General features: G+C 42.7%; 3 protein-coding genes and 1 long non-coding RNA gene across 5 annotated transcripts; 2 read left to right on the forward strand and 2 right to left on the reverse strand.

The window, feature by feature from the left end:
• Nucleotides 1–32: 32 nt before the first annotated feature.
• cracr2ab (calcium release activated channel regulator 2Ab) lies at nt 33–10317 on the forward strand. 2 transcript variants are annotated; one of them, XM_046379005.1, is made up of 18 exons: nt 33–318; nt 1086–1469; nt 2479–2590; nt 3164–3353; nt 3509–3655; nt 4684–4774; nt 5043–5138; nt 5438–5625; nt 5833–5904; nt 6120–6168; nt 6277–6359; nt 6613–7255; nt 7408–7546; nt 8026–8107; nt 8666–8780; nt 8901–9002; nt 9138–9214; nt 9383–10317. In XM_046379005.1, the coding sequence occupies exons 2-18, from the start codon at nt 1314–1316 to the stop codon at nt 9468–9470; spliced, it is 2430 nt and encodes an 809-aa protein (XP_046234961.1). In that variant the 5' UTR covers nt 33–318; nt 1086–1313; the 3' UTR covers nt 9471–10317. The 2 variants fall into 2 exon arrangements, with proteins under 2 accessions (XP_046234961.1, XP_046234962.1); XM_046379006.1 differs by having other exon boundaries at nt 43–318; nt 6706–7255.
• On the reverse strand, nt 9918–21918 carry prmt8b (protein arginine methyltransferase 8b). Its single transcript, XM_046379009.1, has 10 exons — nt 21044–21918; nt 20065–20289; nt 18774–18929; nt 18002–18065; nt 16774–16916; nt 16371–16458; nt 14511–14626; nt 12824–12974; nt 11436–11557; nt 9918–10716 (listed from the first exon to the last, which is right to left on the reverse strand). The coding sequence occupies exons 1-10, from the start codon at nt 21110–21112 to the stop codon at nt 10633–10635; spliced, it is 1218 nt and encodes a 405-aa protein (XP_046234965.1). The 5' UTR covers nt 21113–21918; the 3' UTR covers nt 9918–10632.
• On the forward strand, nt 11811–17596 carry LOC124053651. Its single transcript, XR_006842198.1, has 2 exons — nt 11811–12188; nt 16875–17596. It is a non-coding gene; the product is annotated as an uncharacterized LOC124053651 (long non-coding RNA).
• A 2065-nt stretch (nt 21919–23983) lies between the features above and the next one.
• LOC124053922 (zinc finger protein RFP-like) lies at nt 23984–26490 on the reverse strand. The gene is made up of 2 exons (XM_046379516.1): nt 26331–26490; nt 23984–25978 (listed from the first exon to the last, which is right to left on the reverse strand). Exon 2 carries the CDS (start codon nt 25974–25976, stop codon nt 24345–24347), a length of 1632 nt encoding a protein of 543 aa, XP_046235472.1. The 5' UTR covers nt 25977–25978; nt 26331–26490; the 3' UTR covers nt 23984–24344.
• Between the last annotated feature and the right edge of the window lie 851 nt (nt 26491–27341).

Genomic DNA, 27341 nt, shown 5'->3' on the forward strand with positions numbered 1-27341 from the left:
ATGCAAAGCAGCCTCTACTCTTGCCAAGTGGAGGTCAAGGGGCTGCTGTTGCCATAGTTACAGCTGATGTAAACATGCTGCGTGAAGAGAGACGAAGAGTTTACCTTACAACCCTGTCCCTCTCTCTCTGGCTCTGTGGGGTCAGCGTGCAGACGCAGACTGCAAAGCCTCAGGCTGCTTCCTCATGACATCACATGGTTGCAGAATGACTTCTCTAACATTCATCAGTGAGGCAACACTTCCTAAACACAGAGTGCAGCCGCTGCTCCGTTGATACTTAGAGCGGCTTCGGCGTCTTGTGCATGTCATTTGAAAAAGGTAAGAGCTTTTCTTCTGGTTCTGGTCTATTGAGAAGTGTGACTCAGGATTCACTGTGAAGTATGTTAAAGCTGTGGTAAAGTGTGAACTAAGGTCAGGAGCAGAGAGAATTTGCTACAGGGTTTGCGTTTGTTGTAAAGAAAAACCCGAAGATTTTCTAATCCATCATACTTAAGATCTAGAAGAGTTTTTGACAGTTAGACTGCAGAGGATCACATAAATGAGACTTGTGGATAAATAGGATTTATTTGTGTTCTAAAAGTCATGGGGATACTGAAATGAGTCTAATGTATTTAATGTCTGATTTTCAGTTTTTAAACATGAAACCAACGTCTCACTCATTAATTAAAACGAACTTTTACTTTACAGGAGTTTCGCTGACACATCATGACTTATAAATCGGATGTCTGTCTCCCATATTTCACTTTCTGCTGCTTGCTCAGAATCTCTGACACCCTCGTATTTAAAAGTGTTGTTTGAGTCATAAAGTTTAGCTGAAAGAAAGAAACGGTTGAGGGGAAACATTACAGCTCTTACAGTCTTGCAGGCATTACACTGTCATGTGTTCTGTATGGCTGGGTATTAAGATAATCCTTTACACTGTGTTTACTTACCTTTGTGAGTTTCTTGTTCTTGGCTTTTTTTATTTTTTAAAAAAAGGGAAATAGTGTTTAGCTGTAACAAAAGTTGCATTAATCACTCATGTAACATTTTCCCACACCTTTCCCAACACTTTAGTATTCATGCTGTTTCTCTCTGTCTCACAGGAGCCTGCAAACAGTTCTGAGTTTATGCACAAGCTTCAAAGTTATCAGCGACTTAATCATCTGATGCGACTTCCTGCCTCTGTCGTCGTGGTGACTGTAAGAGCCCCAGAGCACTGGAGACAGGGCCAGTGAGGAGGGCTGATGTCTGATTCCACTCCTGACTGCCGCTGAAATACATGCTACTTATACACAGACCTGCTGGAGTGTCCCTAAAGAGGAGCCCCAGACATGGAGGAGGAGGACAGCAGGGTGAATGGCTGTGGACTGAGCCAGGGGAGGACAGGGTCAGACTGGGGTCCAATCTCCCTGCTGGACAAGACCAAGGAGTTCTTCCGGACCTGCGATGTGGAGGGCAAAGGCTTCATCACCCGTACAGATATGAGGGTTAGAGAAGGAGGCTGTGCGCGTGTGTGTTGCTGAAGTGTGTGTGTATTAGATGGACGTGGAGGCTGAGTGTCTTAAGAGTGTATTTGTAAAGTCTCCACACTGCTGGAGATCAGGAGACCTTCGCAGGTTCTTTGAGCCTTGAAAATGCTTTTATTGTCCAAGCTAAACTCAAAGATATTTAGTTAACTGTCATGTAAGGCCATAAATAGCATGAATGTTCACATTTTAAGGTCTGGAATTTTCATATTTTCTTCTAATCTATTAACAAAATAGTTGCTGTTGTATTTTTGTCTTTGTTGTTCCTCTTGAGGTTTGTTTTTCCCGCACACACTCCTTTAATGTCTCGCTGTCTTTTAAAATGCATGCATGCTCAGTGAATGCATTAAGCCCCCGCTGAGAAGAAGAAAAGGTGAAGAGGACACGCTTTTACCTGTGGCATATGCAGCGTCACGTGGCGCAGTAATGACAGTGAATGAGATGGGTTTTTTGTTATATCACCGTTGTTTAAGAAGCACTTCACCTACTCGGCACACTCGAACAGCTGGTGAAGTGGCAGAGTAGCACCATTGATGGAGTATTGGTTCAGCTCACACACACACACACACACACACATTGTTTCTCTGGCTTAAACCGAACACAGGAAAACAGGCAGGAACAATGCACACAAGCCTCTTCAAAGCGCCAACAATGCTCGGGCTGCGCTGTCTGTTAATTAGGACGGGCCCTCGTCAGTGCCGTGCCTTTTTGTTGCTGCTGTTTGTGTCAAGGGTTTCCAAGAACAGCTGTGTACAGTGACACATAAAACAGACCCTTTGTGCAATACAGAGACAGATATGGCTGATTTAAGGCTCCACAGTTTTAGTTATCGTTTCTTTAAATTCTTTCTTATTAACTCCTAAACACACTGTGCACCATGTTTGGCATTGCTGATAATCCCTGCTCAGTTCAGCTCGATGAAACGGCGTTTAAATGTGCTGTGTGTGTGCTGTTTGTGTTTTCTTGGCAGAGGCTCCACAGAGAGCTGCCTCTGTCTGCAGAGGAGCTGGAGGATGTGTTTGACTCCCTGGATATAGACCACACTGGTTACCTCACGCTGGAGGCATTCTCCTCTGGTTTCAGTAGGTGTCCTGCCTTCGGAGGCCTGTGGCTTCCTCCATGCAGCTAACTCTGATGTGAACTGAATTCTGTCAGCTAATACATCTGGAACAAATGACAGACAAATATGGCTTTGAGTAGAATCTGTACAAAAAAGCAACAATGGACTCTTTCATGGAAAATAATATGCTTGTTTGAAGCCAATAAATGCTTAAAGCTAGACTATGTAATTTTAGCTAAACAGAGGCCACTCTGCCAAATGTTTTCTAACGTTAGCCATCACAAGCTACCAGCCACACTGGAGCAAGTAAGGCTGTGGCAGGAAAACTCCAGAGTGTATTGAACCCAGCAAACGCATTATTTAATACTTATGAATTCTCATTTTCATTTGTATGAAGAAAACTGCATTATTTCTTCTTTCAGTAGTTACAAAGTCTGGCTCTCCTGCTTTATTCAGTATCTTTATCTTTACCTTTCAGGCACAAGTGATAAATGGGAAAGATGATGGCATGTTATGTTTTGAAAAGTTAGCCAAAGCTAATGTGTGGTGGCATCATCACAAAATGCTGCTGCCACCCTCTGCGTGTTTTTCTCAGGTCAGTTCCTGCATGGCCGGAGGATCTCTGTGGCTGACGACCAAAACCAGGCTCTCAGCCCAGTCTTTAGGGCAAAGGAGGCCCTTTATCAAAGCCAATGGGAGGCCAAGCTGTCAGGAGTCGAAGACGAGGAGGAGAAACACTTCTGTATGCTGCTGGACAGCCTGGGGGCCAGTAATGTGTTTGAGGAGTGAGTGTAATCGCTGCAAACCCTTGTGTGTGTATATGGATTTTTTCCGGTGTGTTTTACACGTGAAAACATGGTGTGTGACTGATATAATCCACACTTGAGATGAAGATAAGACTAATCACCCTCATTGTGTCTTTGCTCTTCCCTCTCTCCAGTCCGGGAGAGGTGCGCACTCTTTGGACACAGCTCAGGCGAGATGAGCCTCACCTCCTGTCCAATTTTGAGGAGTTCCTGGCCAGGGTCACCCACCAAATCAAAGAGGCTCACCAGGAGAAAAAGGAGATGGAGACTGCCCTCCAGAGGTAGTCAGACAGGACACACACACACATACACACACTGATGGCTGAAAAAGAGACTGTGCTCACTCCAGCTATGGAGTTTCACTCATAAGATTCTTCTTGCCTGGGTGGGACATAGAAAAAACAAAGCAAAACAAAGGACAAGATGAAGGGAGGGAACGAATAGGGAAGGGAAACGTTAACATATGGTATGCAGGGATGAAAGAAATGTGGTGTTTATTTGCTGCTGCAGCAGTGAGTGTGGATCTTGGGATAAAAAGGCTACATTTCTCAATTGGTTGCCACACTTGAAGTGTTAAGAGCTGTACTTTATGTACCACATGAAGCAAACGTTCTTTCTCTTCTGTGTCATTAGCCATCTAAGGAAACAGTGACATAACTGTGTGTGTGTGTGTGTTTACATTACTGCTCCATGCCGGGCCCACAGTCTGCAAGTGTTTGCATGGATTTACCTGTAATTCTCTATAGAACAACCCGTTTATCCGTGTCAAATGACCACTAATCTGGAGGCACACTCTGCAGTCTGACCACCTTCTGCTGGTGTGGAAGACCATGAATGTTTTGCATGATGGGGACATGAAAAGCAGTAAAACTTATATAGCACTATATATGTTGGTCAGTATGTTTCATAGATTTACTCCCACGATACGTAGAGAAACATGTTTGAATGCCAAATTGCAGCTTAAATCAGTGTGATTTAGTGCACATGGTAGTTTTCCCATGGCACTGCATGGTACAACAGCTTGTTATTCCCCTAGACTTTACTAATTGGCTGTTTGGGTCTTAACAGATGTCAGAGGGAATGTAAATACCACTCTGTATTCTTTTGAAAATGAAGCTCAGCTGCTGTGTGTGTGCAGGCACATGTGTGTTAACAGCTACAGAGGGAAAAATACAACCTTAAGCTAAACCTAGAAATAAATGCTGTTCTGTTCCCAGGTGTTACATGATGTCATTGTGTCTTTCATTGATTCACCATTACCCTTAATGACTGCAATATCTCGAATACCCAATATTGTTCCTCTTTGCAGGAAAGCTGCAACACACGACAGTGAGATCCGTCATTTATATGAAGAGATGGAGGCGCAGATCAAAAACGAGAAAGACAGGCTGCTACTGAAGGTACGAGAGCGTCAACACAAACAAAACCGACTGAAGCAGCACCTCTTTGAGCAACAAAATAACAGCTGTCAGAGAATCCATTTCCTGCTCCTGCTTTTGTCCCCTTCCACTCAAATATGCATTTTTTCTGTTTTGTTACTTTACATGGATGTTCAATGTGCATCATGAGGATAGAAAACTTTAAGTATTATTCTGAAAATATGAAAATATGTATGTATGAAGGGGAACTTTAACCTGAAATCATATGTCGCTTGATGTGGCCATGCAGGACTCTGAGCGTCTCCAGCTGCGCAGCCATGACCTGGAGTACCAACTGTCTTCAAAAGAAAAAGAGCTGGAACATCTTTTCCAGAAGCAGAAAAAGGTTTACAAGACCCGAGCCAAATCAACAGCGTTCGTTCACACAATGTTTAGACGTTAAACATCCGCTTGGAATTATTGACACTGTATTTAATGAAGAAATAACTCCTCACACATTTACCTATAAGTTAACAACACAACACAACACAATGTAGATAATCTTATTCAGAATGTGTGTGAATATGGCAGTGTGGGTGGATGGTATTAATACTTGAAGGGGAGAGAGGTCACTTTCCACTGGGCATGTACACTCGCTCAGTATTGGTGTGTTTCACTCCTGCGTGTGCTTCCCTCTTCCTCCAGTTGGAGCTCCAGTGCCACGAGCTGAACAGTGAGAGGCAGGAGAGCTTCGTGGAGAACGTCAAGCTGAAGATGACCAACGACGAGCTGTCCCGAGCGCTGGAGAGCACCAGCCAGGAGCTGGCGCTGGCCCAGGAACAGCTGGCTATGCTGCAGGAGCAGGCTGCCCGTCTTCACCAGGAGAAAGAGATGTGCGCGCACACACACACATCTATTACACATATTTAAGTATTGTTTAAGAACGATTCCTTCCTGTAATTAATTTCCAGCTATGCCCAAGACATGCCTAAGTCTTATTTAACCTAAACCAAGCCTGACCTTGAGTTACTGTTAAGTAAGTAAGGACATCGAGACTACGAACACACATACTGAATTTGTGTTTGTCATTCTCGTCTCAGGGAAATGTACAGAGTCACTGAGGGACTGCAGAGAGAGAAGCAAAGTCTCATGAAGCAGCTCGACCTCCTCAGGTACGATAAGAACATCCCATGAGAACATATCAAACCGGTGCAGTAGTTGGTTTTAATCTTTTTGGCTTCTGGTTCAGTCCTAATTGGCAAACCTCACAAATCTGGCTGCAAAGTGAGCTAAAGACTTTGGTGGGTGCTTTTTTTAAGCTTCAGTGTATTCTTCTCTGCAGCCGATGAAATCTTTCTCGTTAACATCCCTTTTTCCATCTGCCCAGAGAGATGAACAAACATTTAAAAGACGAGCGAGACATATGCTGTGGTGTGGTGAGTAGGCATTTGACCTGATTGCAGTGGGGCAGCGTCTGTCATGGCAATACTTGATCGATTAAATACCTCTGTAACACAAGCATGCATCCCCTCTGTTCAAATAAGCCTCGAACCTCACTCAGAAAGAAGCAAAAGCAGAGAGCGGGCCTCGCCAACATATTCGATGACACCAACCAGCCGGCGAAAAGGTGATTCATTTCTCTTCCTACTCTTTTAACACAAATCACCTCTGTCTGTGTGCTCCCTGTGTGACAGTGAGGGATTCCAGGCTCAGTGTGATGTGGAAAATCATGTATCAAAGGAGGAAAAACAGAGGATATCTGATTCTTTATGCTTCCAACAATCAATTAAATTAACATTTTGGTTTTTAGACTAAAATCAGACCAGATTTGCATCTGAACTGATCCAGCATATCCTCTGTTTCCCCTTTGTTTTTTAAAGAGCCCCACTGTTGGTGGACGGGTCCTACCAGTCTCTAGAGGCCTTGCCTATAGAGCACCTTCAAATCGTGTTTGTTGCTTCCTCCTCCTGCAGTGAGGATGACACCTCCTCCATCCCTTCCTCCGCTACCACAACGCCCACATGTCAACAACGCCCAGCGGCAAAGAAAAACTTAGCCAACGGTTACGCCAACCCTGCTCCATCCAAAGTGCACGATGCGAAGGTGAAGGCCAAAAAATCACCCAGCAAGACAACCCCCACTAAGAGGGTGACAGGGAAAGACAGGGTAAGAGTGAAGAAAGTGGAAACTGAGAAGAAGACAGGGGTAGAAGAGGAGGTCCTGGATGCCCCGCCAGATGGGTGGCCCCTCCGTCGAGTCATCTCCATCGAGGAGGACCACCTTCCCCACCTGCTCCAAGGAGGGCCTCAACCTCTGCTGCACCAGCTCAGTGAGGAGGAGGACGAGTTGGACAATGAGGAGGAAGAGGAAGTTCAGAGTGAGATTGAAACAAGTGTTGCCATGGCTGCCACCCCACCCTCCAACGACCCACTAGCCCCTGTGTCAAGAGAAGCTCCCCTGGCAAGGAAGTCCCGCTTCACATTGTCTCCAAGAGGACAGCCTGTTGGGAAGGAGACCCAGCAAGTATGTCCTCTGATTAAGAACTTCAAATAGGTCTTTTTTAATTTAGCAAAAATGTGGTAGAAGCTACTCATAGAGTTCCTGCAGAGGTAATGAATCAGATAAAATGAACGAGATTAACATTAATTAACCTTTGGCTGTTTTATTATCCTCAGAAGGCAAAAGAAGGAGCTCTGTTTGCCCCAGACCGTCTGTTCAAAGTGGTCCTGGTTGGCAACTCGAGTGTAGGCAAAACATCCCTGCTACGCTCCTTCTGCGAGGGCCGTTTCCACCCTTCCACAACTGCTACTGTGGGTGAGAAGAGAGAGAGAGAGAGACGTTGTAACAATATTGTATGTATGCACAAAAGCATCAGAGGCTGTTTTGAACGAATTCAGATGACACGTGTGTGTGTGTGTGTGTGTATGTGTGTGTTTGTGGATGCTAATACAGAAGATCGGACTGCGCCTTAGCATCACATGAAAGGGCTTGTGAAGTCACACTGCCTGTCTAAGAGCCCCGGCACACATTGTACTGCAGATTATGTCACTTCTGATGAATTTTTCTTCCCTTTCATCTTTTCCCAACCCTCACTAGAGCCTCGTTATCTCCACTCTGTTCCCCCGATTTCTCCTCTGAACAGTGGCACCTGTCACACCTCGCAAAACCCCCTAGTGGCCATTTTTTTGTCTTTATTGCTCTGTGCAAAAAACAATGAATTTTAACTTCACATGAGCGGTGTAGTGTAAGAAGTGATTTATATATCCTGGTTATACAATGTTGCCTCTGATCAGGTATTGACTACAGCGTGAAGACACTAACCCTGGACAATATGCAGATAGCCGTGCAGCTTTGGGACACGGCAGGTCAAGAAAGGTCAGTATTTATTTTTTGGGCACAAAAGAAAGTGAAGCCAAAAGAAAACTTTTATCCAAAGCACAACTTGGATTCGCAAGTGAGAAAATAAAGTCAAAATAAACATCTAATCAATAGACATAATATTGAAATTTGTGTTGTTGTTTACCCATTGCTACTTACCATACCTGAGTATGAAAATATGTCAGTTTTTTGGACAGTTTTTACATTATTATAGTACCTCAAAGTCCTTCTGCAGTGCTGGATAGCAATTAAGTACATTGTAATATACTTGAAAATTTCTGGTCCTGAATTTGTGTGTTTCACTGTACTACTTAAGTATACTAATAAGGAATACTACTTCAAGAGTACATTATTGTATTTTTCCCTCAGTAATGTAATAGTGTACAATTAGCATATTACTTAAAAGTAGAGTTTGATTAGGATTGACTGAGTTTTGTTACATTCCTTAAAATATCTTTTTGATATAATATTGCAAAAGTACTGTAGTATCCAGGTACTAATCATTGTGGACGCTCGGGAAAACGCAGTCACAGTCCAACCCTCTCATCGTCACAGGTTCCGCAGCATAACCAAGCAGTTCTTTCGCAAGGCGGACGGTGTGGTGGTGATGTACGACGTCACTGTGGAGGAGAGCTTCAAGGCTGTGAAGCCGTGGCTCACCAACGTTCAGGTCCGACCTTTGACTCTGGGAAATCCTCTGCGTGTTAGCTTAGTTTAATTTTAGCTTGTCTTGGAAAATCATATGTCACAACCTCCCATATAAGAAAAAGCTGTGGATGGCTTTTTTTAGGAAGCAGCAGGAGAAGGGATCCCCATCCTCCTTTTGGGCAACAAGATGGATATGGATGGAGACAGGGAGGTGTCATTCAAAGAAGCCGAGCAGCTGGCTTATGTGAGCTGAATTCAAAGTTCATCTATCATTTATTTTTGTGCACTGAGGCAGCTCCATGTTCATTCTCAAAAAGAAAAGTGACTGCAACCCCACTTAAACCGCTCATACTGTTACCATCCTCTCAATATCCTGTAGGAAAACAAGGTGATGTTCTTCGAGGTCAGTGCCTACACCTCCAAGAATGTGACAGAGTCGCTGACACACCTGGCCAGGTAAGATCAAGTCTATGAATCAAATGAGTAACAACACCCCCCAACACACACACACCAGTCATCATATGTATGTTGTAACGAGTGAGGAGCAGATGGCCTTTTGTGCTTACTCTGTCAGGAGATTGATCTAACCGGCTCACACTGTGTTCTCTGTCTGTCTTTACTCAGAGTGTTAATGGAACAGGAAGACACGGTGAGAGACACAACAGTCATCCTCAGTGCTCAGCCCATAAAGAAGAAAGCCTGCTGCAAGTGAAGTGTACACTCGATTCACTGAGTTCCTCTTGGACATTGAATATGTGGTGTTTCAAAGACAACAGCGAAATCACCCTTGGGCCTTTATTATAGAGTAAAATGGTGTCTTTTAACAAGCAGAGTTTATTTTGGCCCAGAAATGCACCACATGTTGTCAAGCTCAAATGATAAACTGCTGTGTCATTTCCTGTAAATAATGTGGCCAGATCACAGTAGATCTGTCTGCAAGTTTTAAACCAGAAACTGTATCATAATAACTTTCGATAACCGTCACCCAAGAGATAAATCATAGCTTTTTCAAAACTGAATGTTAGCTTTCAAGTCTTGATTTCTCTCTGTTTGTCTGGGGTAGTGATTTTTAATATAGTCGTGTTCTGTGTTGAAGCTGAAAGTGAAATTATTTGGAATTCATTACAGTGGCGGTAAAATCATGTGATGAAAATCAGACTTGATTCTTTGACATTTTATTCATCATCGTGTTCATCTTTTTTTTTTCCATACTCTGTGTTTGTCTGATCTCCAAAACAAAATGGTACATTTTGACATATTGCATCGTGTTTGTTACTGTTCTGAGGCTCTGTCTTATTCCTGCACCAAAGTACAGTTGCTCTGGATTATCCTCCTATAAACAAATAAATAACATTTCACATCTTTCTGAAATCAATGAAGCAAAAAACTTTTACATGCAAACAATAAATAATAAAGTAAGACACAATCAGTTACGGTACCCTCTATTATAAATCTTAACAAATGACTAAAGGAAAGACTGATGGTGACTGTGCTGTAACCCTCTCCACATCACGCAGATCAATGCTTTTCAATTAGCTGCACTAATATTAAAAACACTCTTCACTTTACACTCAGAATAACAAAAATCTCCAGAAACCAGTGAAAGAAGAAAAAAATCAAGTTCATTTGGGATGTTACATTCAACGATGTGCCCGAGTTGGTCAAGTTGGTACAGGAGAAGATGGCACTATTGCTGATAGACTGCTCTGATGACATCACTTAGGCGCTGGCATGATGGCATCCAATCCGATGCGTCTGGTCGCCCTCGCTGGTCAACTGGACTCCTTGTTGGAGAGCCTGTGCCCTGCCCTCCCCCTCTCTTCTCCAAGTGGGTCTCGAAGGGCCGAGGGTCGCTGTTAGGTCGGAGGCTGTTCCTAACGCATTTTATAGTCGTGGGAAATGGCAGCCTCACACAGCTGTCCTTTGAAGTCCAGCTCCAGGGTGAACTCCAGGTCCCGCTGCAGAACATAACAGATTTTTTTAATCAATTAATTGAGAAATTAAAGGCAAAGAATAAACACTTGGTAAGAAAGCAGCCACACAAGACTTTCACACACACATGCACACACACATACAAAAATGCTCTTTAAAGGTCCACTATATAGACTAAAGTATTCACATGGGGCTGTTTTTCAGGGGTATGCTTCCAACTTTGTGGCAACAGTTTGTTGAAGGCCCTTTTCTATTCAAGTGTGACTGTGCCCCAGTGCACAAAGCAAAGCTCCATAAAGACATAGATGATGAGGTTGGTGTGGAAGAACTTGACTGGCCCACACAGAGTCCTGACCTCAACCCCATCCAACACCTTTGGGATGAACTGGAATGGAGATTGTGAGCCAGGCCTTTTGGTCCAACATCAGTGTCTGACCTCACAAATGCTGTACTGCACAAATAGGCAGAAACAGACACACTCTAAAATCTTGTGGAAGGCCTTCTCAGGGGAGTTGAAGCTGTTACAGCTGCAAAGCTGTTGATGTATTTAGAAAGTAATGTCATTAAAGTCCCTGCTGGTGTCCCAATAATTCTTCCATATAGTGTATATTCTGCTAGCAACCCTTTCTCTCATGCCTGTAGCTAAATATGAACTTCCCACTAACAACCAGGGAATGTGCTAGCCTTGCTGTGTAAAGGTGACAAAATCCCAGACTATTCAGTGCTTATTTCTCCTGAGCCTTACCACGTTCTTCTCATTGGGCCTGACAGCAATGCTTCCAAAGATCTCCTCTCCCTTCTTGACAGTTAGGTAGTCCTCTAAGTAAAACACAGTCTGCTTCCAGTGTGTGCTGGCAGCATCTGGAGCTGAGGTAGTGGAAAGGAAGAGTGGAAGTGAAGAATATACGCACATGAACAAAAAGGGGAAACAGGACAAGGAATGAAAAAAGAAGAACTGTCATGGTTTGAAGATTCAGTACAGTTAGTTCCTGTTTTATTTTGTAGTTTTCACCTCTTGTGTCACGTATTCCTGCACATTTCCTGTCTTTGTCTTTGTGTTGCCCTGATGAGTTTCACCTGGTCCTCATTTGCTCTCCCTCCTTAGTGGATTTAGTCCTCTTCTAATTTTACCCCTGGTGCCCATATATGAATTTTGGAACCTTTTTTTTATTTTTTTATTTTTTTAACTGAAAGTAACAAGAATGTGATATAGAGGGGAAGGAAGGTAAAGCATCTGGAGGTTGATGAGGAAACAGTTAAAGCAGAGGCAGGGAAGAGGAGTTAAGGACAGCATGAGACATTATTAAATTTTACAAAATGCACTGGTTCCAATGGGTACTCGGCTCCCTCGGAGGATTTTTAACAGGAAAGCGGCAGAAACTCACTCTCCCTGTGGGAGAAAATCCAGTGGACAACAGGAGAGGAGCTCCTTCAGTCATGCCGAGCCTCAGGCCCGACAGACTCAGCCAAACATAGAACCTCCTCTACACAGCATTATGTAAGTACTGGATGCATGAATGTATTAACATAAGCTTACATAACAGCTTAGCCACCCTCTCTATAACAGGCATCCTCGACGCCACGTTACCACGAGTGCTCGGTGAGTCCACTGGTGCAAACAGCGGGTCAGCTCATGCAACACCAGCAGAGTGTAGCCAAGAGCTGCGATGCTGACATGCAGTAGCTTCGTTACATTGACTTTACTGCTCAAAACAGCTTTAGGAATGCTTGTTGGTTATTTCAGTGTAGGGCAGATGGAGTGCGAAAACCTCATCAACTTTTATGAAGTATTTTCTGACTTCTTGCATTTTAACCAAAAGCTTAAAGCACGACTCAACGCAAATAATAGAAATATTTTCTTATTTACCTCTAGCCTTATTTTACAGTTGTCCACGCTTAGACCTTTCTTTATTCTTTTAGTATTACGTATGTATGTATATGAGCTTCACTCCACCTTACTTTTACTGTTCTGTTAATGTCTGTTCAAACAGACATTAACAGAACAGTAAAAGTAATTTTTAAATCCTATATAAACCACAAATTTTCTTCTGCCTCTGGTGGAGTCAGAAAATGTCAAGATGTGAGCCAATGAAACTGTGCTGCAACATAGCACTATGAACTAATCACGCTCACCGGTGGAGAAGCCAGTCTTCTTGTGACATTTGGTGAATTCGATGTTGAAATAGGTGACCAAAGCGTGGACGTAATCGTTGCGCTGGATCTGGAGACAGAAGGCGGACGTGAAGGACAGGTCCTCTGGCTTCACAGTGTAGATGTCCACTTCCTGTGGGTATTCAAAAAAAAAAAAAAAAAAAGAAAAACATACTTTTTCAAATACTGCTTTCAAGAGATATCACTATTCAGTTCATTAAATGTCATGAGTGAGTAGCAGCAACAGGACACCACGTGCACAAGCGCAGGCACACACACACAAGTTGTCACACCCACCTGCCACTTCACACACACTTGTGGATCATGTATATGTCAATCTTTCTTGATTATTCACCATCGTTGTGCATGTGTGAGTGAGTGCATGTTTGTGAAAGCCCACAGGTTGAATCACGGCTGGCAAACGAAGCCTGCTCACAGTACACATGCTGTGTGGGTGTGCTCCCTCAAGTCCACAAGAGAGGGAGGCTGTGCGTGTGTGTGTGTGTGTGTGTGTGTGCATCTATATCAAGCATTGCCTTATGAATATGGTCACAAATTCAACTATCACATTTTGTTACCTGGCAGGCATCACTGTGGGTCTGAAAATAGGAGTGGAGCAGGTGTGTCTGCTTTGCATGTAGATGATGTTGTATTTAAGAGGATGTGTTCATCTTGCCCAGCCTACTGGGCTACGGATCGCCCGGCCATGTGGCGTCAGCATGACAGATTACGATTTAACACCTCTGTCCTTTCCAATGATACAATCATTGTTCATATACAGCAAATTGTGGGAGGAGGCGGAGGAGTTGGGGGGAGTCCCTGGGAGCAACTTTGTAATTTTAGCGTGTGAGGAATGAGTGGCAGTTTGATTTAAGATGGGCTTGGGGTGAATACATGCATGTGAAAGAGATACAGACGGTGAGAATTAATCTTCAGACCAGCATGTCACTGACTACTAACCACCCTCCAACCTGACACATAAATCACCTTCTTGAACACAAAAGGAGGGCTGGTGCTTATTCAAGTGATGGGAGAGCCTGTCTCAGCCCCACCGGTGACTCAATGCCTGCTCTTGTGTGACATTTCACCATCGCACTGAGGGAGAGCCGGAGCGAGACCTCCCTATTCACTCAGACTAGTGAGGCCTGACATTGTTTAAATCAGAGAATGTGACAGAAGATGAAGGGTAAGAGGAAGTGTGGAGGAACGACAGAAGGAGAAATGAGACTACAACATGATATGAGACAAAAAAAGAGGGAGAAATAGGACTGAAGATATTGGATGCTCAGAATTGGAAGAAAAAACTGAAGCAGACAAGGAACAGTGAAAGAGGAAAGGCAATGAAAAGAAAGGTGAAGGGGACAAAGAAAGAGACTATTGCCTCTCTGAATGCTCTTATCCTCTGTTCATTTGCGAGATGAAAGACAAGCCACTGTTGTATCTTCAAGATTGAAAACAGGGCCACAGTCTATTACAGCTCTCCAGGAACCTGTATAGTGTGCTAGAAAACAGTCTCAGCTGGATGTTCAGGTTGGCTCAGGTATTGATAGCTGTCTCAGACAAAACAGATTTAAAAACTTTGCTTGCTGGGATGTGTGCCTTGAACACGCTGTTTTTTTTTTCAAAGTACAAAACAATGTGGCATGAGAGACAAATGACATGGACTAACCTTCAGGAGGCAGGCATTAGTCACCACCTGCTTGGGGTCTACCACATCCACCAGAGGCTCTTTGATGGCCACATTGCGAATGCAGCTCATGTCGAAGCCATACACGTTCTCCCACCCTGTGCATAAACACAACATAAAAATCATTTCTGAATTTTCATACACTTATTATCAGGGGAAAAAAGGTAGCAGAGAAAGTAAGACTAAAGCGAGACAGACAGAGACAGTCCAGCTTTGACACTGTCTTTCTGTCTATCCAGCCCTATGCTGAGAAAGACAAGCCCTCCTGAAAATAGACTCGGGCCTCCTCCTCCACCTCCTCCACCATGTCTGGCAGTCTTTTTTTATTATTATTATAATAATTTGGACAGAAAACACACCAAGCAGGCATTTTCCTCCCCCATTCCCTCTGTCCCTTCACTCCACCTTTCTTTGTCAGGGGGCCAAACACTAAATCTGAATGACGAGAAGGTGGAATGTGCCACCAACGCAGAGAGAAACTATAAATAAGAGTGCGAGGGTTTGGGTTGACTGAATTCTTTTGGGATTTATGTGAAAGTATGTATGTAATAAAACAGACAAGACCACCTGTGCACTAAAAGGAAACTCTGTAGGAGTTATTAACCCAGATTTGGTGTCTAAGTACAAGTGCGAATGGTGCCTTTTAATATTGGTGCTTTCATCTCAATCACAATGTTAAGCTCAGAACTCCTGCTATGATAGTTATTGAAACACAACTAGAGCAGAGAATGTATTGTGAGCTAAACGCCCCACGCAGGGTGAAATACCTTTGGTACTACTTTCTAATAGCCTAAGGCACATTTTAAATAGTGTTTCTATATTGGAAGTAATGGCTTTAATAATGGCTAATCAATACTTTTGATTAGTAATCAGTAAAAAGCCATTTGTACATATAAAGCGGGTTGCCAGGTTTAGGAAAATCCTTTATACTGTTGTATAATTCAGCATAACTTGCTTTAACTTTATGCTAAAATATATGCTAGGCTGCACAAATGCATAACATAACTTTCTAACTTTAACTCAGTGAGCTTAAGTTGACATATTGACCACGTCTATAAAAAAACTGCTGACTTAAATCCATTGATCAACGCTTCAGACTCCAACCTGATGGGCTCTGTGGTGGAGAAATTCCTTATTAATGACTAACTAATAATTATAATTACAGACCCGATGGTTCATTAAAATGTGACAAACCCAAGACCTTTTGTTTATGCTCATGCTGCTCTAATTGATATTTTCATATTAACAATGGATTAAATGACTGTGTGTAACGTAATGGAACACAGTCATGAACTCATTCTGCAGTTCCTTTCAGCTCTACGGAGCATTTTTGACTTTCAGTTTTGATTTTACATCATGCAGCTGTATTGTTTTAATTAGTCTCAATGCTCACATCACACGAAACAGCAGACAGATTTTTGTGACTAGCAAATGAACTTATTGGAGCATTTAGCATTTAGCTGAAGAGCTTCGTTTTCCTTCAGGAGTTGTGGAGAGAAAAACAGAGCTAATAGGAGAGTAAATACTGGACTTGTAATATGTATGAGGTGAACAGAAACACAACTTCAAATAAATGCTAATGCTGCTCTGTGTCTCCTCTGTATGTGTAAACTGCCATGCTAACTTTAACTTCATATGCTTATCATATGTCAGCTGTCCCTGGGAGGCAAAAACATGCCAATTAATGCAATCTTTTGGTTAAGTTTTAACTAAGTGTGAATGTGATTTCACTTCATCTGCTCAGTGGTTATTAATTACCCTCTGTACAGAGAGACAGAGAAAAAGCAATGACTTAGCAAAAACGTGAGAGAAAAAGTGAACAGATTTGCCATGGTTACTCACAATGAATCTTGAAGTCCTTGTACTGCCGGTCTTCGATGGCCACAACATAGAGTGCAGCTCTGTCAGGAAACATCAGGCCTCCAGGTTTCTGAATACGAGAAAAGCTTCAGGAATCACTGCACACACACGCACAGGGCCATCCATCATCTTTATTATTCTCACACCCGGCATGTAATATGACATCACGTGCCGAGTTTCAAGCTTGCAGGCAGCTACCGAAGTAAGACTTCAGCCTGTTCGCATATGACTTCAGCATCTGAGCACCAGACACAAGTGTGCAGTAAACCCTCTACTTCATCATTGTCTGGTGTGTTTACTGTATGTGTCAAAGCCTTATTTGTCCAGCCGGACACACACACAAGTCCAGCCCACCGGCCTCAAGCCTCCAGCAGCACCATCTTACCAGCCACTTGTCCCTGGCGAAGATGACAGTGTTGAGCATGGATTCATAGAAGAGGCAATAGCCCATCCACTCTGAGATGATAATGTCCACCTTCTCCACAGGCAGCTCCACCTCCTCCACCTTGCCCTTGAAGATGGTAATGACTGCGGTACGGAGAGCCACAAAACAGCAGGCAACAAATGAACACACGGCATCTTCATCACATTAATACAAATCGAACAATGATTCTCTTCTCAGATGACATTGTTTTTTTTCTTTTCCTTTTTTATTCTTTGCCTTACCCTTTGGTACAAATGAGCACAGCTTAATTACAACTCTCATCACATGCCTCTGTGATTCATGCATGAATTTGATTTGTCTTGTTTGTTTTCCATTTGTGCCCTTTTGACCCATGATATGGATGTACTACATGGCAAAGTAAAATGGATGTAACGCAGTACAGAGTCTGTAACTGTGTGAAATAAATGGAGCTACTGCGTATTTTTGGAAACTTAGAAAAGGACTGTAAGGAAAATGATGAACTAACTTGTAAAGAAAAAATGTGTAATATGCTCAGATGGGTTTGGCTTGTGTCACATATAATTTCTTCTGCCTTAAAGATGAATAATGTGCAGACGCTTTCTTTGTAAACTCTTTCTTAAACTGCAACACCTTAAAAAAATGTGGGAAATTGTATTTTAGTTGATGCAATAACTGTGTTTTCCAATGTTTTTTTTTATCATTATTAATAACCACTACTGCACAGAATTTCTTTGGATACTTATCAATGATTACTATTTGCAGCCATCACTGTATAAATACACAATAAAGACTTACTATTAACATACACTGGTGTTCATTCATGTATGCATAACTAAGAACATCAGGTTGAAATGCCTGAAATGCAAACAGATGAAACAAAAACCGGCTCTGTATCAAATGTACAGGATACGAAAGCCACCATCTGTTGTCAGTCCTCCATCTGTGAAGTTCATGGTGGCATTTTACAATGGTAATCAGCACCACTGAGGGGATTCTGATTGATGGCAGAGATTAGGGCTATTTGACATTAGAGGCGAGCTGCCAGTTAACCGTCGAAACTGTGACTAATATTGTCAAGTGTGAAGGCAGTGATGGAAATATGCAGATTTTTCACACTACTTCTAATCCAGATGTCATCACACTGTCGGGCACTCAGACAGATAGATATAACACATTTTACAGCAATAGAAAAACCACTTCAACTCACCGTTGTGTAGGTGATTTGACTTGATGATCTTCTCTGAATATTCGGATATACTCGAACATTCAATCTGCGGACACGAGGATAAAACCACAAGAAACTATTTGTTGTTTGTCACAATGACACAACATGACATTTCATTATTTTAAGAATGCAGAAAAAATATTTAATCTTCCTTAATTGGAAAAAAAACCCCATTATTTCTTCATCAGTGTGGTTTTCCCTTAACATGCACAGTAGGTTAACCTTTGGGGTGATATTGGAAAGACAAATTTAATCAAACACTGCTAATCCATCTAAATTGTAATGTGCCTGGTTGCTTATCTTAGACCTCGAGCAGCATGAAAACTAATACATCCTTTTCTCTCCCATCCCATAAGTGTAATACAGTGTATGAATCATACATAACTGGGGAGACACTGTTGATAATGTATAACCTGTGACTTACAGACTGGCTCTGTGGGAAGCCAGTTTCCCTCGCTGCTACGTGTAAGATTGTTTGAGAGAGATTACCCCTTTCTAGACCAAACACAAGATGCTAGCTACTTCAGATGAATTTTAAAAAGACAGGGTATGTGTGTGCATGACTGTGGGGGAGGGTGGAAGAGGACAGGGAGTGGGGCTACGTATGAAAGATAATGAAGCCAGATATGATATGAAATTGGCCAGTGAAAATGCACACATTCTGACACAAACAGAAGCTGTTAGACGATTATGATGAGAATTTTACACTGTCCGGGCTTTGGTTGTGGTCAAAGGGCACATCTATCTGCCTCACCCCATACACGTGTTTAGCGCCGGCATTGGCAGCAAACATAGAAAGGATCCCAGTGCCACTACCCACATCCAGGACGATTTTATCTTTGAACACATGCTTGTTGTGGTACATGGCGTTCCTGTAGGTCAGCGTCCGCACCTCGTCTTTCAGCATCTCCTGTGTAAATTAGAGATAAAGTAAAGCTGTGATGCATAATTTTTGTGGTCTTGAATAACACGCAAACCGCTATAGTTTCTATATGGAACTGGTATAGACCAAAGCTCAAAGGAATACATAAAACACATAATGTTACATAACAAATATATGTGTATGCATTATATTAAAAATGGGCAGTTGCCTATTTTCCTCATCCTGTGAGTTATATTATACATTTACATTTTCTCATGTATAATGAGGTAGCTGTAGCAGTATTTAGGCCAAAAGCCTCTGTGACAGTGGAAGAGCTTCTTGAAATAGACAGGAGTACAACACAAAGCCTTTGGGGACCGACTGATATCCATCTCCCTGAGCCCATTCACACATCCCACTTCTGGTCTTTCTTGCTTTGCTTTCTAATCAGGACACTCTCTTTGTCTGGGAGGAGACAAAACCCTGACCCACATGCTAAATATGAACATTTAAAGAAGGTCTATATGTCCCCGAACTTTTCCACCATAGCCGCACATCAAGGTCACTAGCTGGGATGCAGCTCGACAACCTTATTCAGCAGTTCAGTGTAGATGACTGTAAAAGACAAGACACAGATTGTTTACATTTATGGAGCTCTGCGTGTAGACTGTTAACATGCATCTGGTGCCTTCTGTGCCAGATGGTAACGGAACAGGCTGTTCTTTTTCCAGCATGGTGACACCATCCATCAACGCTGATAATTCAGGAACTTTCAATCTCCTTGCAACATATCATTCTTAAAACTTTAAGTTAGGTTGTTTGTAAGCAGACAGTGGCTCTGAAGTTTATGTTTGAGCCCAGTTTTGCTTTAAACTTTAGGTTTTTGATTGTGTTTGGTTTCATAATTTCTTAAAACTCATGTAGTACTAGAGGAGGGGATTCCTCTTATTTTGTACTTACTTTACTCTTACTATCGCTACCAAAACCAAAGCATGTCCACCCATGGAAATTTGTTGGTGTTAACTCAGCCAAAGTTTTTGACACATCCTACTGCCAGAAGACCTGACCAACAGGACTGAAACTTTTTGGCAAGCTGAGGAGTATCAGGTTAGACAGAAGTCACTGGTGTCATTCCTTCACCCTGGCCATACCAAGCTGCCATTTGTCAGCCAGGCCTGCCTACCTCATGGATGCCAAAGTGGGCGTACGAGTCGAAGTAGTAGTCCCGTGATGTCATTTCCTCTGGGCTGATGAACTTGGCAATCTTGCCTCGGCCAGGACAGGTGGCCAGGGCCGCTACATGAGGCGTATGGGGGATGCAGGGCACATGGTGGGCAGTAGGCACTGGTTTAGGCAGTGGGGAGGGCTGGGCTGACTGGGAGAGGGGGGACGAGACAGACTGTTGCCGCTGTTAAGGAGGAATAAGAAAAAAAGGGGAGGGATTTACAAGGATTTACAAGAAGGAGTCAAAAAGGGTTTAAGAATTTCATGGAAGGAAATAACAGAACCACGAATTTAAGTTCATTTGACATGCATGTAACAGAGCAGCATTCGAACTGCAAAATACAATTAAACACAAGCACCAGGTGCACTGTATTTATTTAGCCTGGCGTTTTCGGCAAAATGCTAACTTACTGGACCTGCCTGTACTTTAATACGGCGGCAGATACAGATTCATAGTCCATCAACTTCAAGCCAAAGACAAATTATATAATAAGCGGTCAAAAATTCTTAAAAACACAAGCTATTAATATAATACCACACAGACAGCAGACTCAGAAGAGCCGGCAGAAGACGCAGGTTCCGTTTCAGCACCAAGGACAGCGGACAAGGGGACGTTTAAGACGTCCATGCATCCGGAGCGGATCTTAACCTAACTGCAAACCATCTGCATGCATTATCACCATTATTGTAAATACAGGGGGTCGGGGCTCAGATCGTCCGTAACATCTGCAGGACTCTGAGAAAATGCACTTTTCCTTAGCTTGCACGCCACCGTAGTGCAACGCCGATTCTTAAATGCGGATGCGACGGTGATAAGAAAAAACAACAGATGCACACAAAGTATTTAAGTCATAAGTGTTGTCACGCCATCAAAATAACCATGCTGAGAGTGTCCCGGTCCCGCTATCACCGGCTGCAGGACACCACAAGGTCCCTACCTCCGAGCTGTCCGCCTCCGCCATCTTCCGCCGTAGCAGCAAACAACGCGACGAATGCCTCAGTCCCATGAGAGCCGGCGAGATTTAGGCTACAACTCTTTTAAGTGTACGGAGGATCTGAATTCTTAATAGAAACGTGTCAAAAATAACAGTAAGCCACTGGATGTATGGCAGGAAAATGTGTAAAGACGACAGTCATGATGGGAGACGCAGGCATCCCCGTTTTGACACAATTAAATCCATTCCCCGGGAAAAGTTGTTAGATGGGTTTGCTGGAGGTGCAACGTACAGTTGTCCATACTGTAGATGTGATAACAGGTTGTTTTAGTGGGAGGACTCTGGGTGGCAGAGCCGTCTATTGGTTGGAGAGGCTGCGCTGCGACTGAAAGGTTGCAGGTTTGATCCCGGTAGGAGTCACTGTGTCCATGAACGTTTAGGCGTTTTAAATCCAGAGAAAATGTAAAGTGTCGCCCACGAATATATAAAAAAGGGTACTCAGTTGCGCAGTATAACTAAAACTCCTTAGAAGAGCTTCTTCTCACTCCGCTTGTCCTGGAAACATCCTCAGCATTTGGGACTCGCAGACAGAAAGTCGCTTATCCTGCTTCCGTTCGCGCTGTGGAAAGTCCTTTGCGTAATCCCGAAGGGGTTCCCGGAGCGAAAAAGTTCAAGGGGGTTCAAACTGTGACACTGTGCTCTCGTTACACGCGAAACCCTGAAAAGAATCGTGACTAAATTTGTGCTTCTCAAAGCCGGATGCCTCCTAACACCCGGCTTTCCCACAGAAGCAGATTCCCAGCTCTCTGGCAACCAGTCCGCTCCTCAGCCGCGCGCTTATGTAACACAGGTGTTTCATACTCCACAGTTATTTCTGACTGGTGATACTGTTTTTGAGCCATGTATAAATGAAGTAGGCTATAGTCTTCGAACATTTAGCCTACAGTATCCACTGCTGAGCGTTTCCGGTGGTACATTAATATTTAAATCAAATGTAAGGCTGTAAGGTGTGCTGTTCTCAGCCAATCAGAAGAAACCCCCTTTACCAGGATTATCTGGACAACGTCAAGAACCAGCGAGAATTACAGAAAGTAAATTGTGGTAGGCTACAGTAACTTGAAGAGCAGACATTTTGACAGCATTGTACAATTGTTCAATTGCTTTATTAACTAGTTTCTATGTAACTTACTGTTCACTATGTGGATGTAAACACAGCGGTTGTTAAAGCTTAACTGTAATTTGCCCAGTGGTGAAAAGTAACTATAAATACAAAAAACACAGTAAATATAAATAAAATTCCAGGCTACTTACTATATCAGTGAGAATGAATATTTCTTTTTCCTCTAATACACGTATACATCAGATTAAGATTTAATGCATTATTATAGATTACGTAGCAGCAGGCTAAATGTAGCATTTCAGTTGCTATTAATGCAACAACAGTCCTGACCCAATGTTATAACAATATAACACTGACAGGGGCCATTCTGCATAAGGAGTACTTTTATTCTTGATACTTTAAGAAGGCTACATTCTGTTGCTTATACCTTTATATATATTTTTTTTTACTTTTACAGTGTTCATCCACATAACTTTAACCTGTACCCCCCCCCCCAAAAAAACATAATCACTAAAATAAAGTAACTATACACCCTGACAACTTGTTGAAAGTGTATCACTCCTCTTGAATCTTTCAGGCCTCTTTCCCTCTTTTCCGCATCCCAATCAGTGAAGTCACAGCAGGTGCTTTTCATTGGCTGCTAAAGGCATAACACCTGCTGTGTCGGCACTGATTGTGGTGCGCCTGTGACAACAACATGCTTGTATTTTGGATCCACGGAGGGAGTCGTGATGATTGACACTTTTCCCAATATCCCCTATTCCCTTCAAGCCAGGTACTGAGGACTGAGTACATGACGTACACACTCTGTCAGGTGAGTTACCAGGGAACCCTCACTTTCACTCATATTTAAAATCAACCTTATATTAGGTTGAGTCTAAAACACTCAATTTTCCAGCTGATTCCTGCTGACTCTCAATAGCCTGTATCACTGGAAGAAAAAGATTTAAGACATGACAAACGATTTTCATGGGAAGTTAGATTTCATACTCCATACTAATGTCTGCATCCATACCTCTTTCATTAACCAAGGCTACCCCCCCATACTCTTATCAAATTCAGTAGTAGTAGAAGGTACTTTGAATAATACTGCAAGATATCTGTCACTAAAGAAAAATGGGCTCGTGTCCCATTAATGAAATCCAAGTACAATGAAACACAGCAGGTTTTAGTCACAGTTATGGATGAGCTCCATCAGTGGTGCTCAAGAACATCGGCCCACGCATCACACTTGAGGATAATGTGTGCATCTCCTCTATCACATGTACACACACACACATAATCATTGTGGGGGCAGGAGCCCATAGGCAGGAGCGAGGAGTGAAAGCAGTGGGCAGACCACTATTGATTGATGATTTAGAAGCCTCACAAAGCAGGTAACATGACCAAGACTTAAAGAGGCGTTGACTTCCATCATCCACCTAAAATGCCGAATAATGCAAAGAGCCAGGGTTCACCGAGACTGACTTATAACGGTGGTCTTGCAGTGAAATGTAGCTTAGGAGACCTAAATATCACAATTTCACAGACTTTGATGTGTATTTGTCTTGGACATCGTGTAGTGATATGTGTACAGGCATTACATTGGTTTAAAAAGTGTAGAAAAGAGAGGAGTTGGAGCAATCAAATGCCTTAAGTCTTGTGAAAAATCAGCAATGTATTATTTTTTTTACTTCATTTTCAAAAATGGCCCAGGGAGGGAGTCAGAGTCCTCTTTACTTTATTGTTCCGCCCACATTCTACATACCAGAGTTGCTCAGACACTTCACAGCTGTGTGTTTAACATTGTGGAAGAGATTCTGTGTAGGAATGACACGATGAAGTCGTATAGATGTGTAGTTTATTTATACACACTCATAAAAAAAAAGCTCTTCATTTTCAAGCCACTGTGAATTACAAGAACAGCTTTCTCTCTCTGCAGATCTCCACCTGATACACCCTGACTGCGATTTATCTTCATGAACATGACACATACTGTAGCATGGCAGAGCAAGAGAATATCTTGACAAAGGATCAAATGCACAAAATGTCATAGAAAACATTTCAGATACTAAAGAATCTGTTTGACTACAATACACCATTTGGTATTTGCTGTGAAGACTTCAAGCAGGCTTGCTAAGCGTATTAGGAGAAAGTTAATTTTTCCCTGGCGTTCAAAGAAGTGCCAAAGGTCAAGGAACAAGCTCATTGTGTTTGAGGTACAGGCATTATGATGAGAGGTGCAGAGTTTTTTCCACTTATGTTATCCTGAAGGCCAAAGTATGGATAAATTTTCTCTCTAAAGTAGCAGCAAGTGAAAGAATAGATATGTGATTTAGAATTCACATCATAGAAAGAAACGATTCCCTTTTCATAGTCCACAAAGATGCCCACCTTCTCAAGCTTTTCTTTCACTGTGATTTTAACACTTGGATTTGCATATGCGCTATATATACCATCATCAAGCCCGATGATCCAGGCACCAGTCTTCGGTGAGAGACGTGTGTCCTTCTTTCTTTCGACTGACTCTCTGACCAGTCCAACCATCCAGTCAGTCTTTCCTTTCACTTGCACCTCATAGTAAAACTTCCCTGCTGTGAACCCCTCTTTTGCCAAAACATCTGAATATATTTCAAACCTCTTTGGATTAGGGGAAAGATTCTGTTTTTTTTCTCCACATTGTACTTGTTTTCCATCCTGGCTAATGACAAGTGAGCAGTATGCTGTGTCAGGGTCAAGAGACAAGTCCACCGCATGTTCTCTCATCCTTTTCATTTTGATCTCAGGAAGCTTTTCCATTATTTCGTCAATTCTCTGTTTGAGCTGATTAACATCATCTCTGACTTCCTCAAAAGACAGATTACTGTGAACATGAGTGCTGGTCCAGTCCTTGTTCAAAGGAGCGCACAAGGTTGGGAAACTCTTGAGAAAAAGATGGTGATCCTCTGACTGCGACAGCCGCTCCAGCTGGTTGCTTCTGCTTTCAAGCTCAGCAATTTCTGCCTTCAGTTCGGTGAGAAAACCTTCAGCCTTTTGTTTTTCTGCTCTGTACCTCTCGTCAATCACCTCAACAAGCTCGGCCTGGTTTCTCTGAATGAAGTTGATCAAGTCAGTGAAGACCTGCACACTGGCTTCTTTTTCTTTCTCAGCTTCTCTCTGCTTGACATCAACAACGTTTTCAATTTCGACAATCTTCTCAGACCGCGACTGTATCATCTTTAAGATATTTGCTACTGTATCATCTTTTTTTGCCATCATTGATTCATATTCTTCCTCAAGTGGGACAATGCAGTGACCCTTGTGATCGGTTTTGAAACACAGGGCACAAATGCAGGCCCGGTCAGTCGTACAGTACAGTTCTGTTATCTTGTTATGGGTCTTGCACATCCTGTCATCAAGATCCTTCACCGGGTCTAATAATGTGTGGCTTTTGAGAATAGCAACTCTGCGATGTGGTTCAAAGTGCACTTCACAGAAAGACACCAGGCACGTCAGGCAAGACTTAACGGCCTTTTCCTTTATCTCAGAGCAGATATCACAAAGAACAGCTGCTGTTTCAAGAAGTTCTGGGTCTGGAGTTGAGGCTTTGACTTGAACTAACGTCTTGAACCCAGCAGCTAACTCAGAGAGGACAGTGTTGACTTGCAGCTCGGGCCTCGGAGAAAACGTCTTTTTGCAAAATGGACACTGGCAAACGTCACTGCTGTCCCAATACTTCTGGATACATGCGCTGCAGAAGTTATGTCCACATGGCGTTGAGACTGGCTCAGTGAACACTTCCAGACAGATGGGACACAGGAACTTCTCCTCTGACAGCAGACTGCTGGCAGATGCCATATCTGGGCAAGAATTAATAAGTAAAATTACACTTACAACAACTCATACAATACAACTGTAAAGGGTGAAAAAAGCGTTTTGTTTTTATCATATGTACCTCACTTTTGTACTACCTCCAGAACCATATTTATTTTACTTATCTTATTTTATTTTGTTTTACCTTATTCTATTTTATTTTATTCTATTATTATATGTTACTCGTTCTTATGTTCTACGTATGTACCAATCACCAGGAGAAATTCCTAGTATTGTGAAACCTCTTCACTTACATGGCAATAAAGACAAATCTGATTCTGATTCTGAAAAGACACACATAAAGAAAAGCGAACAACTGAACTATATTATCATTCTTACCTGTAATGTATCAACTTTTATGAGAAAAAAAACCCAACGCAAACTACACTTGGAGCTTGAAGGCGCCTGGTTCAGAAGTTTTCTTGACTGAGTTTCGTTTCAGCGTGTTGTCGCACGGAACACGTCACGACAGACCACGCCCCCCTCCGCGCGCGCGCTCTGCGGCTGCGAGCAGGAGGGTCTCATCCAGCTGCAGTCTCGCAGGCGTCACTTGACTGTAAGGCACGCCCACTCCATTACACGACACACCTATAGCTGCTGCGTGAGCCCCGATAGCCTCTTTAAGTTACACTTCCTGGTTAAAAAAGAAAACCTACTTTAACTCCTTTGATGCGAACACATGCAGTGGTTGAAGATCCTGTGAGACCTGCTGAAACACAATGAAAAGAAAATGCTGTGTTACAGATAAAAGTCCTTCAAACTTTTATCTTTAAAGTATGTAAGTGTTATGAGCAAAATGTAGGCTACTTAAAGCGTCAGAAGTAGTCATGCAGAGTGTGTTTCTTGCGTTTCCTCTTGTAGATATGTTAGTGTCTAAGCTAATGTCACTAATTCTGGAGACAAGGTTGCAATAGTAGCCAATAAGATTTCCAGAGCCAGCCATCTGAGAAAATATCACGTTTTTCAGGGTATCACGGTATATGGCATTACACTATTAATATGATCACTATCAGTTACAATGAACCTTAAAAGAATGAAAACAGAAGGGTTTTCTTGACACGATGCCCGTGAGCTTTTACTGTGGCAATTTCCTGCTTTCCTGGTAAAAAGGGCTGTTGGTTCACTTCCAAGAAATCCATCCTGGCTTTTCCTGCTCCAGCAAACAAAAGAGAAAGCACAGTCTGATAGTTCTCAAGGTTCTTGAAGGTGTCTGTTATGTATTTTGAAAACTAGAACTTGTCTCTCTCTCTTTGAAGAGGCCATGTGGCTTCCAGGTGAGTCTGACCACAAGAGGTCAGGCACGACAAGCAGGTTGAGTGGCTCAGTCTTTGCTCCAATGCACTTTTACAG

This window comes from Scatophagus argus, chromosome 22 (assembly GCF_020382885.2).
Source record: "Scatophagus argus isolate fScaArg1 chromosome 22, fScaArg1.pri, whole genome shotgun sequence".
NCBI classification, from domain to species: Eukaryota; Metazoa; Chordata; class Actinopteri; family Scatophagidae; genus Scatophagus; species Scatophagus argus.